At 41.6% G+C, this 14,707-nt stretch overlaps 1 protein-coding gene across 1 annotated transcript; it reads right to left on the reverse strand.

Moving 5' to 3' along the window:
• Nucleotides 1–2,335: 2,335 nt before the first annotated feature.
• On the reverse strand, nt 2,336–12,645 carry LOC139549455 (zinc finger protein 154-like). Its single transcript, XM_071359985.1, has 2 exons — nt 12,009–12,645; nt 2,336–3,847 (listed from the first exon to the last, which is right to left on the reverse strand). Exons 1-2 carry the CDS (start codon nt 12,322–12,324, stop codon nt 3,180–3,182), a joined length of 984 nt encoding a protein of 327 aa, XP_071216086.1. The 5' UTR covers nt 12,325–12,645; the 3' UTR covers nt 2,336–3,179.
• Nucleotides 12,646–14,707: the final 2,062 nt, after the last annotated feature.

The following is a 14,707-nucleotide window of genomic DNA, read 5'->3' on the forward strand; positions in this document are numbered from 1 at the left end:
AGTTCACTGGTCACGATGGCTACACCCACCTGCAACACGCGCTCCAGCAGGTGTATCTCACTGATCATCCCTAAAGCCAAAACCTCATTTGGACGCCTTTCCTTCCAGTTCTCTGCTGCCTGCGACTGGAACGAATTGCAAAAATCTCTGAAGTTGGAGACTTTTATCTCCCTCAACAACTTTAAAAATCTGCTATCCGAGCAGCTAACCGATCGCTGCAGCTGTACATAGTCCATCTGTAAACTACCCACCCAATTTACCTACCTCACCCCCCATACTGCTTTTATTTATTTACTTTTCTGCTCTTTTGCACACCAGTATCTCTTCTTGCACATGATCATCTGATGATTTATCACTCCAGTGTTAATCTGCTAAATTGTAATTATTCGATTTATTGCCTACCTCATGCCTTGCACACATTGTATATAGATTCTCTTTTTTTTTTTCTACCGTGTTATTGACTTGTTTATTGTTTACTCCATGTGTAACTCTGTGTTGTCTGTTCACACTGCTATGCTTTATCTTGGCCAGGTCGCAGTTGCAAATGAGAACTTGTTCTCAACTAGCCTACCTGGTTAAATAAAGGTGAAATAAAAAAATAAAATAAAAAACATCAACACCATTATCCAAGAAACCCTAGACCCACTCCAATTTGCATACCTCCCCAGCAGATCCATAGATGATGCAATCTCTATTGCACTCCACATTGCCCTTTCATACCTGAACAAAAGGAACAACTATGTGAGAATGCTATTCATTGACTACTCATTCAAAACCATAGTGCCCTCAAAGCTCATCAATAAGCTCAGGACCCTGGGACTAAACACCTCCCTCTGCAACTGGATCCTGGACTTCCTGACGGGCCACCCCCAGGTGGGAAGGGTAGGTAACAACACATCCTCCATGCTGATCCTCAACATGGGGGCCCATCAGGGGTGAGTGCTCAGTCCCCTCCTGTACTCTCTGTTCACTCATGACTGCACGGCCAGGTACGACTCCAACACCATCATTAAGTTTGCAGATGACACAACAGTGGTAGGCCTGATCATCGACAACGACGAGACAGCCTATAGGGAGGGGGTCAGAGACCTGGCCGTGTGGTGCAAGGACAACAACCTCTCCCTCAACGTGATCAAGACAAAGGAGATGATTGTGGACTACAGGAAAAAGAGGACTGAAAACGTCCCCATTCTCATCGACGGGGCTTTAGTGGAGCAGGTTGAGAGCTTCAAGTTCCTTGGCGTCCACATCACCAACAAACTAACATGGTCCAAGCACACCAAGAAAGTCGTGAAGAGGGCACAACAAAACCTATTCCCCCTCAGGAGACTGAAAAGATTTGGCATGGGTCCTCAGAACCTCAAAAGGTTCTACAGCTGTACCATCGAGAGCATCCTGACGGGTTGCATCACTGCCTGGTATGGCAACTGCTCGGCCTCCAACCGCAAGGCACTACAGAGGGTAGTGCGTACAGCACAGTACATCACTGGGGCCGAGCTTTCTGCCATCCAGGGCAAACGGTACCGGAGCACCAAGTCTAGGTCTAAGAGGCTTCTAAACAGCTTCTACCCCCAAGCCATAAGACTCCTGAATATCTAATCAAATGGCTACCCAGACTATTTGCATTGCCCCCCTTTTACATCGCTGCTACTTTCTGCTATCATCGATGCATAGTCACTTTAACAACTCTACCTACATGTACATATTACCTCAATTACCTCGACTAACCGGTGCCGCCGCACATTGACTCTGTACCGGTACCCCCTGTATATAGTCTCCACATTGACTCTGTCCCGGTACCCCCTGTATATAGCCTCCACATTGACTCTGTATCAGTACCCCCTGTATATAGTCTCCACATTGACTATGTCCCGGTACCCCCTGTATAAAGCCTCCACATTGACTCTGTACCAGTACCCCCTGTATATAGTCTCCACATTGACTCTGTACCGGTACCCCCTGTATATAGTCTCCACATTGACTCTTTCCCGGTACCCCCTGTATATAGCCTCCACATTGACTCTGTACCAGTACCCCCTGCATATAGTCTCCACATTGACTCTGTCCCGGTACCCCCTGTATATAGCCTCCACATTGACTCTGTACCAGTACCCCCTGTATATAGCCTCCACATTGACTATGTCCCGGTACCCCCTGTATATAGTCTCCACATTGACTACCCCCTTGGAAGCAGTGGTATGGTTTCTCCCACGTGTGTGTCCTCTCATGTGATTTTAGATGCTGTGTGTAGGGTGTTTCCTAAGGCACATTGGTGTGGCTGGCTTCCGGGTTAAGTGTGTCAAGAAGCAGTGAGATGTATATAGAGAAGCATGTGTTGATTGATTAGTGAAACATTTTTAATGAGTTAGAATTGAAAACAAACTTAACATCTACTACACATATGCACATGAGGCAATTTCTGGTTCATTCAGTCAAACAAACATATATAATTTAAAAGAAATAAGCACCCAGGTCTATAATGTCTATAATGGTCATATATGTAACAATAATGACAATACATAATACACAGATGTATATAATGAGCACCCAGGTCTATAATGTCTATAATATATGTAACAATATGTATATAATGAATGTCCACATTATATTTATATTATATATTATATAAAATAAGCACATAGGTATATAATGGTCATTTATGTAAATAGGAAAACCTGCAAAATCGGCAGTGTATCAAATACTTGTTCTCCCCACTGTCTGTAACAATACACAGATGTATATAATGAATGTGCACTAGTGCCGTTCCACATTATATTTATATTCAGACAACAATATGTTCCATTAATCAAATGCAGCACCTGTGTTTTCTCTGACATGGTGGAATAATACTAATGGGAACATTCATCAGGAAGTGAGTGTCAAAATAATTGTCAACGTTATCAGAACAACGTCATCAAATTGTTCATACACCTTTAGCGTGAAGACTAGTATACACATTAACTCAATGAAACACAACAACTTAAATTCATAACATTTCTAGGTTAAAAATCAAGAAATGCACATTCTACTAAATCTATTTTATAATTGTAATTTAAAAAATATCCAAATCATATTTTTCATATCAACATTTCATTTAAAAACAACCTCAAAAACATAAGTCAGAACACAGCCTCTCTATTCTGTCATGTGATTGCATGTCCTCTGTCCTGGAAAGTATGTTAAGATTTCTCTCCAGAGTGTATTCTCTTCTTATGTTTGTTCAGGCTTCCTAACTGGGTAAAACTCTTTGCACAATGGGAGCAGTGGTGTGGCTTCTCCCCTGTGTGTATCATCTCATGTGATTTTAGGTCCTGTGATCGTGAAAATCTCTTTCCACAGTAGAAACATTGGAACGGCTTTTCTTCTGTGTGTATTATATTATGGTTGTTCAGGTTCCCTAACTGTATAAAACTCTTTCCACACTGGGAGCAGTGGTAAGGCTTTTCTCCCGTGTGTATTCTCTTATGTTTGTTCAGGCTCCCTAACTGGGTAAAACTCTTTCCACAATGGGAGCAGTGGTGTGGTCTATGCCCTGTGTGTTTCATCTCATGTGATTTTAGTTCCTGTGATCGTGAAAATCTCTTTCCACACTGGGAACATTGGAAAGGCTTTTCTCCTGTGTGTATTCCTTTATGCTTTTTCAGGTTCCCTAACAGGGTAAAACTCTTTCCACACTGGGAGCAGTGGTGTGGCTTCTCCCCTATGTGTGTCCTCTCATGCTGTTTCAGTTTCCATAAAAAATTAAAACTCAAATTACACTGGGAGCAGTGGTGTCGTCTCACTGGTTTGGGCGTCTCTGGGTCTGGTTCCCCTGAAGGACTCTTCTTCCGTCTGTCAGAGTATACTCCTGCCAAAGACAGAGTATTTAGTTAAACAGAGAGACCTGAATGAAATCTCCTGCTCTTCCTATGAGGTTGAATCCATTACCCTGACGTAAAATATAGTGGCACAGGAGGAGGCTCTCAACCAATTGTGCTATTGTGTGTGTTTTTTCACGTTATTTGTAACTTATTTAGTACATAATGTTTCTGCCACAGCAGTCTACTGCTGCTCTTTAATTGTTAGTTATTTTTATTCATAGATTTGTTACTTAACTCTTATTTTTCTTAAAACGGCATTGTTGTTTCAGGCCTTGTTGTTTTCCTGTTGTATTCGGCACATGTGACAAATCTGATTTGACTAGATCCCTCATTATTAAACTTTACATTTGGATCCTGGATGCCGATTGGTTAATAGCCGTTAGTTATTCACAATACTACCTGGGTAATGGCTGTTAACAGTTCCATTTGAATCATTCCTACACATCCACTGTCCCACAGCCCAACCAGGCAATTCATCAACTAATCTCCACTGTCCCACAGCCCAGTCAGGAAATAAATCAACTAATCTACGCCGATTAAAACACCTGGTATTCTACCGAGTGGCGCAGCAGTCTATCTATTTATTTATTTAACCTTTATTTAACTTGGCAAGTCAGTTAAGAACAAATTCTTACTTACAATGACGGCCTAGGAACAGTGGGTTAACTGCCTTGTTCAGGGGCAGAACGACAGATGTTTACCTTGTCAGCTCGGGGATTCGATCTAGAAACCTTTCGGTTACTGGCCGAACGCTCTAACCACTAGGCTACCTGCCGCCCCGGTCTAAGGTAATCTTGATAATTATTAGGACCTTATTCTGCGTACACACCAATTAGCGCGAGTGAAGTGAGTTCGGAACGTATCCATATTTGTCATTTTCACATAAAAACATTATAATTCACAAAAATAACATGGTCGCTGTTGTAGAAGTTTGATTTTGAAAAGGTGATTTTCTGCATCAATGCCATCAGGTAGACGACATGGACACATCTGAATTCAAACAGGTTTATTAGAGCCATTTTGGTATCAGAAAGAAAACGTATAAGTAGATATTTTGGTTTGTTGAATATAAAATGTATTGAACGTTCCAGAATCTGAATAGTTCCAGAATCTGAATAGTTCCAGAATCTGAATAGTTCCAGAATCTGAATAGTTCCATGCCTGATGTCAGTGTACATTCCTTTTGTTGTTGTCAGTGCCCTGTTTAATGTTGCACACTTCCTTCTCCTTCTGCATTCCCCCTCATAAACATCCTGTCCCCCCTTACCTCTTCCCTGTCTACTGTACCCATGTGGAAGAGGTAAGTCACTGCAAAATCTTCCCATGAAAATCATAATCCTAAACTCATGCTGGAGGGTCATGTCAGGATGAGCCTGCAGGAAGGGTACAACATGAGGGAGGAGGATGTCTTCCCTGTAACGCACAGCGTTGAGATTGCCTGCAATCACAACAAGCTCAGTTCGATGATGCTGTGACACACCGCCCCAGACCATGACGGACCCTCCACCTCCAAATTGATCCCGCTCCAGAGTACAGGCCTCGGTTTAACGCTCATTCCTTCGATGATAAACGCAAATCCAACCATCACCCCTGGTGAGACAAAACCGCGACTCGGCAGTGAAGAGCACTTTTTGCCAGTCCTGTCTGGTCCAGCAACGGTGGGTTTGTGTCCATAGGCGACGTTGTTTCTGGTGATGTCTGGTGAGGACCTGCCTTACAACAGGCCTACAAGCCCTCAGTCCAGCCTCTCTCAGCCTATTGTGGACAGTCTGAGCACTGATGGAGGGATTGTGCATTCTTGGTGTAACTCAGGTAGTTGTTGCCATCCTGTACCTGTCCCGCAGGTGTGATGTTCGAATGTACCGATCCTGTGCATGTGTTGTTACACGTGGTCTGCCACTGTGAGGACGATCAGCTGTCCTTCCTGTCTCCCTGTAGCGCTGTCTTAGTTGTTTCACAGTACGGACATGGCAATTTATTACCCTGGCCACATCTGCAGTCCTCATGCCTCCTTGCAGCATGCCTAAGGCACGTTCACGCAGATGAGCACGGACCCTGGGCATCTTTCTTTTGGTGTTTTTCAGAGTCAGTAGAAAGGCATCTTTAGTGTCCTAAGTTTTCATAACTGTGACCTTAATTGCCTACCGTCTGTAAGCTGTTAGTGTCTTAACGACCGTTCCACAGGTGCATGTTCATTAATTGTTTATGGTTCATTGAACAATCTTGGGAAACAGTGTTTAAACCCTTTACAATGAAGATCTGTGAAGTTCTTTGGCTTTTTACTTATTATCTTTGAAAGACAGGGTCCTGAATAAGGGGCGTTTCTTTTTTTTAATGAGTTTATATGTTAAAACACTTCTAATGTGTTAATATGGTCACTGACAGTGTTTTGTAATGGTCTCCCACCGTGATATGTATTAATTTCAGTCATTGATTTGTGAATGCTGTACATGCTAGCTAGTCGCTTGTCGTCATTGGGCTAGCATGGCTGTTGAGGAGTTGGTGCTCGAGGTCTAACAGACCTGGAAATTCAAAGATCCGACCCGGGATCCGGGTCCCAAATTCGGACTTTTGTCTTGGATCTGGGTCGGGTCTGATATAATTTCTACGAGTCTTGGGGTATGTGCAATTTTACGGACTGGACCCGATTGGACCAGTCCAGAGAACTGCGTGAGCTTCTTATCTGTGTCAGCCAATTGCAACACAATAAAACATAAATCTTTTTGTCCAGCTGAAACTGGTTCTGGCTGCTGACGTCACGTGCTCCTGCTGCTGAGGAGAGAGAAAATGTAGCCCTGGCCTACTGATCGGTAACTAGGTTACTGTTATAAAGATAATCATTATATTGTTAGATTAAAGGAGCAACCCTGGTTGGCCTAAAACTTTTTTCCTCATCTCAAGGTCAGAGTCAATTGGAACGCATAGCTAAGCCCTATAATATCCACGCCAAACCATAGCTAAGCCCTATAATATCAACACCATAGCTAAGCCCTATAATATCAACACCATAGCTAAGCCCTATAATATCCACACCATAGCTAAGCCCTATAATATCCACACCATAGCTAAGCCCTATAATATCCACACCAAACCATAGCTAAGCCCTATAATATCCACACCAAACCATAGCTAAGCCCTATAATATCCACACCAAACCATAGCTAAGCCATATAATATCCACACCAAACCATAGCTAAGCCCTATAATATCCACACCATACCATAGCTAAGCCCTATAATATCTACACCATAGCTAAACCCTATAATATCCACACCAAACCATAGCTAAGCCCTATAATATCCACACCAAACCATAGCTAAGCCCTATAATATCCACACCATACCATAGCTAAGCCCTATAATATCTACACCAAACCATAGCTAAGCCCTATAATATCCACACCAAACCATAGCTAAGCCCTATAATATCCACACCATAGCTAAGCCCTATAATATTCACACTAAACCATAGCTAAGCCCGATAACATCCACACCAAACCATAGCTAAGCCCTATAATATCCACACCAAACCATAGCTAAGCCCTATAATATCCACACCAAACCATAGCTAAGCCCTATAATATCCACACCAAACCATAGCTAAGCCCTATAATATCCACACAAAACCATAGCTAAGCCCTCTAATATCCACACCAAACCATAGCTAAGCCCTATAATATCTACACCATAGCTAAGCCCTATAATATCCACACCATAGCTAAGCACGATAACATCCACACCAAACCATAGCTAAGCCCTATAATATCCAAACCATAGCTAAGCCCTATAATATCCACACCATAGCTCAGCCCTAAAATATCCACACCAAACCATAGCTAAGTCCTATAATATCTACACCATAGCTAAGCCCTATAATATCTACACCATAGCTAAGCCCTATAATATCTACACCATAGCTAAGCCCTATAATATCCACACCAAACCATAGCTAAGCCCTATAATATCCAAACCATAGCTAAGCCCTATAATATCCACACCAAACCATAGCTAAGCCCTATAATATCCACACCAAACCATAGCTAAGCCCTATAATATCCACACCATAGCTAAGCCCTATAATATCCACACCATAACTAAGCCCTATAATATCCAAACCATAGCTAAGCCCTATAATATCCACACCAAACCATAGCTAAGCCCTATAATATCTACACCATAGCTAAGCCCTATAATATCCACACCAAACCATAGCTAAGCCCTATAATATCTACACCATAGCTAAGCCCTATAATATCCAAACCATAGCTAAACCCTATAATATCCACACCAAACCATAGCTAAGCCCTATAATATCCACACAAAACCATAGCTTAGCCCTATAATATCCAAACCATAGCTAAGCCCTATAATATCCACACCAAACCATAGCTAAGCCCTATAATATCCACACCATACCATAGCTAAGCCCTATAATATCTACACCATAGCTAAACCCTATAATATCCACACCAAACCATAGCTAAGCCCTATAATATCCACACCAAACCATAGCTAAGCCCTATAATATCCACACCAAACCATAGCTAAGCCCTATAATATCCACACCAAACCATAGCTAAGCCCTATAATATCCACACCAAACCATAGCTAAGCCCTATAATATCCACACCATAGCTAAGCCCTATAATATTCACACCAAACCATAGCTAAGCCCTATAATATCCACACCAAACCATAGCTAAGCCCTATAATATCTACACCATAGCTAAGCCCTATAATATCCACACCATAGCTAAGCACGATAACATCCACACCAAACCATAGCTAAGCCCTATAATATCCAAACCATAGCTAAGCCCTATAATATCCACACCATAGCTCAGCCCTAAAATATCCACACCAAACCATAGCTAAGTCCTATAATATCTACACCATAGCTAAGCCCTATAATATCTACACCATAGCTAAGCCCTATAATATCCACACCATAGCTAAGCCCTATAATATCCACACCAAACCATAGCTAAGCCCTATAATATCCACACCAAACCATAGCTAAGCCCTATAATATCCAAACCATAGCTAAGCCCTATAATATCCACACCAAACCATAGCTAAGCCCTATAATATCCACACCAAACCATAGCTAAGCCCTATAATATCCACACCATAGCTAAGCCCTATAATATCCACACCATAACTAAGCCCTATAATATCCAAACCATAGCTAAGCCCTATAATATCCACACCAAACCATAGCTAAGCCCTATAATATCCACACCATAGCTAAGCCCTATAATATCCACACCAAACCATAGCTAAGCCCTATAATATCTACACCATAGCTAAGCCCTATAATATCCAAACCATAGCTAAACCCTATAATATCCACACCAAACCATAGCTAAGCCCTATAATATCCACACCAAACCATAGCTAAGCCCTATAATATCCAAACCATAGCTAAGCCCTATAATATCCACACCAAACCATAGCTAAGCCCTATAATATCCACACCAAACCATAGCTAAGCCCTATAATATCCACACCAAACCATAGCTAAGCCCTATAATATCCACACCAAACCATAGCTAAGCCCTATAATATCCACACCATAGCTAAGCCCTATAATATCCACACCATAGCTCAGCCCTAAAATATCCACACCAAACCATAGCTAAGCCCTATAATATCTACACCATATCTAAGCCCTATAATATCCACATCAAACAATAGCAAAGCCTTATAAATCTACACAATAGCTAAGCCCTATAATATCCACACCAAACCATAGCTAATCCCTATAATATCCACACCAAACCATAGCTAAGCCCTATAATATCCGAACCATAGCTAAGCCCTATAATATCCAAACCATAGCTAAGCCCTCTAATATCCACACCAAACCATAGTTAAACCCTAAAATATCCACACCATAGCTAAGCCCTATAATATCCACACCAAACCATAACTAAGCCCTATAATATCCACACCATAGCTAAGCCCTATAATATCCAAACCATAGCTAAGCCCTATAATATCCAAACCATAGCTAAGCCCTATAATATCCACACCAAACCATAGCTAAGCCCTCTAATATCCACACCAAACCATAGCTAAGCCCTAGAATATCTACACCATAGCTAAGCCCTATAATATCCACACCATAGCTAAGCCCGATAACATCCACACCAAACCATAGCTAAGCCCTATAATATCCACACCATAGCTCAGCCCTAAAATATCCACACCAAACCATAGCTAAGCCCTATAATATCTACACCATAGCTAAGCCCTCTAATATCCACACCAAATTATAGGGCTTAGCTATGGTGTAGATATTATAGGGCTTAGCTATGGTTTGGTGTGGATATTAGAGGGCTTAGCTATGGTGTAGATATTATAGGGCTTAGCTATGGTTTGGTGTGGATATTTTAGGGCTGAGCTATGGTGTGGATAATAATATCCACACCAAACCATAGCTAAGCCCTATAATATCCAAACCATAGCTAAGCCCTATAATATCCACACCATAGCTCAGCCCTAAAAAAATCCACACCAAACCATAGCTAAGCCCTATAATATCCACACCATAGCTAAGCCCTATAATATCCACACCATAGCTAAGCCCTATAATATCCAAACCATAGCTAAGCCCTATAATATCCAAACCATAGCTAAGCCCTATAATATCCACACCATAGCAAAGCCCGATAACATCCACACCAAACCATAGCTAAGCCCTATAATATCCAAACCATAGCTAAGCCCTATAATATCCACACCATAGCTCAGCCCTATAATATCCACACCAAACCATAGCTAAGCCCTATAATATCCAAACCATAGCTAAGCCCTATAATATCCACACCATAGCTCAGCCCTAAAAAAATCCACACCAAACCATAGCTAAGCCCTATAATATTCACACCAAACCATAGCTAAGCCCTATAATATCCATACCATAGCTAAGCCCTATAATATCCACACCAAACCATAGCTAAGCCCTATAATATCCAAACCATAGCTAAGCTCTATAATATCCACACCAAACCATAGCTAAGCCCTATAATATCCACACCATAGCTAAGCCCTATAATATCCACACCATAGCTAAGCCCGATAACATCCACACCAAACCATAGCTAAGCCCTATAATATCCAAACCATAGCTAAGCCCTATAATATCCACACCATAGCTCAGCCCTAAAATATCCACACCAAACCATAGCTAAGCCCTATAATATCTACACCATAGCTAAGCCCTCTAATATCCACACCAAACCATAGCTAAGCCCTATAATATCTACACCATAGCTAAGCCCTATAATATCCACACCATAGCTAAGCCCGATAACATCCACACCAAACCATAGCTAAGCCCTATAATATCTACACCATAGCAAAGCCCGATAACATCCACACCAAACCATAGCTAAGCCCTATAATATCCACACCATAGCTCAGCCCTAAAATATCCACACCATAGCTCAGCCCTAAAATATCCACACCAAACCATAGCTAAGCCCTATAATATCCACACCATAGCTAAGCCCGATAACATCCACACCAAACCATAGCTAAGCCCTATAATATCCAAACCATAGCTAAGCCCTATAATATCCACACCATAGCTCAGCCCTATAATATCCACACCAAACCATAGCTAAGCCCTATAATATCCAAACCATAGCTAAGCCCTATAATATCCAAACCATAGCTAAGCCCTATAATATCTACACCAAACCATAGCTAAGCCCTATAATATCCAAACCATAGCTAAGCTCTATAATACCCACACCAAACCATAGCTAAGCCCTATAATATCCACACCAAACCATAGCTAAGTCCTATAATATCCACACCAAACCATAGCTAAGCCCTATAATATCCACACCATAGCTAAGCCCTATAATATCCACACCATAGCTAAGCCCTATAATATCCACAATGGAGGGTCATTTGATTAATCCGCTGTCTTAACAATGGAGGGTCATTTGATTCATCCACTGTCTTAACGATGGAGGGTAATTTGATTTCCAGGTAAGCAATTTTTTATTTGTAGTTTTAACAATTCCTACAGTACAGAACTATTAAAGTGTAGACCTTCAGTAGAATGCCCCTTTAAAACCACACATCGGTTCAACAACTGCAGAGTTTGTACCCCTGTTTTTAAGATATTACTCACTGCTGTTAATCAGATCTCCTGTCTCCTCCTCTTCTTCCAATGTGACAGTAATCTCCCCCACTTCCTTCATTCCAAAAGTGTCTTCCTCTTCTTTCACTGTAACAGTCACCTCCTCTTTCACTCTGAACGCGTCTTCAGTCAATGTAACGTCTTTCTCTTCTTCTTTCACTGTAACAGCCTCAATCTCTGTTTCTTGTTTTACTGTGACATCCTCTTCTTCCTTCTCCTCTTTCACGACAATGTTCAGCCCCAGAGTATCTTTCTCCGTCCAGCAGATCCCCTCTTTGGAAGTGGGGGAGTCGTTTAGTGAGCTCATGGTCGGGATGTTAGCTAGTTAGCATTAGTGACTAGGCTAGCACTACTGCTACTTTACCCTGCCAGCTAGCTAGCTGACTAACAACAACGTAAATATTCAATTAAATGGTGTAACTAGCTAATAGATACGACAAGTGTGTTTAAAACACAGTGGCTAATATACAACGAAAGCATTTAAAGAGCTGAAATGTTTTCGGCTATGTTGGCTAGAAAGCAATCGAGGTGAATGACTCGCTTTTGTTGTTGAAGAAGCGCCCCGTCCATTAGATTATACGTCACATTGGCAGCATTGCCTGAAACAGGCACATCGCCACCTGCTGGGTGGGAGGGTAACACAGTCAAGGGAAAAGTTCATTTTATTTTGAAACAAAAGGGTAGATTTTTTATTTATTTTGTTATATAATATTGTGTGTTGATTAGTGAATATTTTTAATGAGTGAGCATTTTAAACACTCTACCATACTACTGTACATCTGCATTCAGAAAATCAATCAAACAAACAGATAATATCCCAATAAGGCAGCTAGGTCCAAACTGCTCCTACACGGTGTAACAGTACTGAGTAGGTCCAAACTGCTCCTACACGGTGTAACAGTACTGAGTAGGTCCAAACTGCTCCTACACGGTGTAACAGTACTGAGTAGGTCCAAACTGTTCCTACACGGTGTAACAGTACAGAGTAGGTCCAAACTGCTCCTACACGGTGTAACAGTCCTGAGTAGGTCCAAACTGCTCCTACACGGTGTAACAGTACTGAGTAGGTCCAAACTGCTCCTACACGGTGTAACAGTACTGAGTAGGTCCAAACTGCTCCTACACGGTGTAACAGTACTGAGTAGGTCCAAACTGCTCCTACACGGTGTAACAGTACTGAGTAGGTCCCACTGAGTAGGTCCAAACTGCTCCTACACGGTGTAACAGTACTGAGTAGGTCCAAACTGCTCCTACACGGTGTAACAGTACTGAGTAGGTCCAAACTGCTCCTACACGGTGTAACAGTACTGAGTAGGTCCAAACTGCTCCTACACGGTGTAACAGTACTGAGTAGGTCCAAACTGCTCCTACACAGTGTAACAGTACCAACCCAACAGATGTGTCTACTACAAAGAATACTAACCAATGTGGTGTGTGGAGGCCAACTTATTGTTAACATGTTTTCTGTTCTAAACTGGGAACAAACTAATTTAAATAAAACTCATTTAAATAATGAGTTTTATTTTTTATTTACAAACTCATTTAAATAAAAGGTCAAAGCTCAAAACCCTCCTGATGTTCTGACTGACATGTTGTGTTATCCACCTTCCAGCCCTCCACTCAGAAGAGTTAATTTCTGTAAGTACATAGACGTACAGTTGAAGTCGGAAGTTAACATACACCTTAGCCAAATACATTTAAACTCAGTTTTCACAATTCCTGACATTTAATCCTAGTAAAAATTCCTTGTCTTAGGTCAGTTAGGATGACCACTTTATTTTAAGAATGTGAAATGTCCATATAATAGTAGAGAGAATTATTTATTTCAGATTTTATACCTTTCATCACATTCCCAGGGCGTCAGATGTTTACATACACTCAATTAGTATTTGGTAGCATTGCCTTTAAATTGTTTAACTTGGGTCAAACGTTTAGGGTAGCCTTCCAAAAGCTTCCCACAATAAATTGGGTGAATTTTGGCCCATTCTTCCTGACAGAGCTGGTGTAACTGAGTCAGGTTTGTAGGCCTCCTTGCTCGCACACTCTTTTTCAGTTCTGCCCACAAATGTTCTATAGGATTGAGGTCAAGGCTTTGCGATGGCCAATCCAATACCTTGACTTTGTTGTCCTTAAGCCATTTTGCCACAACTTTGGAAGTATGCTTGCGGTCATTGTCCATTTGGATGACCCATTTGCGACCAAGCTTTAACTTCCTGACTGATGTCTTCAGATGTTGCTTCAATATATCCACATCATTTTCCTGCCTCATCATGTCATCTATTTTGTGTGCACCAGCCCCTCCTGCAGCAAAGCACCCCCATAACATGATGCTGCCACCCCTGTGCTTCACGGTTGGGATGGTGTTCTTCAGCTTGCAAGCACCCCCTTTTCCCTCCAAACATAACGATGGTCATTATGGCCAAACAGTTCTATTTTTGTTTCATCAGACCAGAGGACGTTTCTCCAAAAAGTACGATCTTTGTCTCCATGTGCAGTTGCAAACCGTAGTCTGGCTTTTTTATGGCGGTTTTGGAGCAGTAGCTTCTTCCTTGCTGAGCAGCCTTTCAGGTTATGTCGATATAGGATTTGTTTTACTGTGTATATAGATACTTTTGTACATGTTTCCTACAGCATCTTCACAAGGTCATTTGCTGTTGTTCTGGGATTGATTTGCACTTTTCGCACCAAAG

This window comes from Salvelinus alpinus, chromosome 2 (genome assembly GCF_045679555.1).
Source record: "Salvelinus alpinus chromosome 2, SLU_Salpinus.1, whole genome shotgun sequence".
In the NCBI taxonomy this organism is placed as follows: domain Eukaryota; kingdom Metazoa; phylum Chordata; class Actinopteri; order Salmoniformes; family Salmonidae; genus Salvelinus; species Salvelinus alpinus.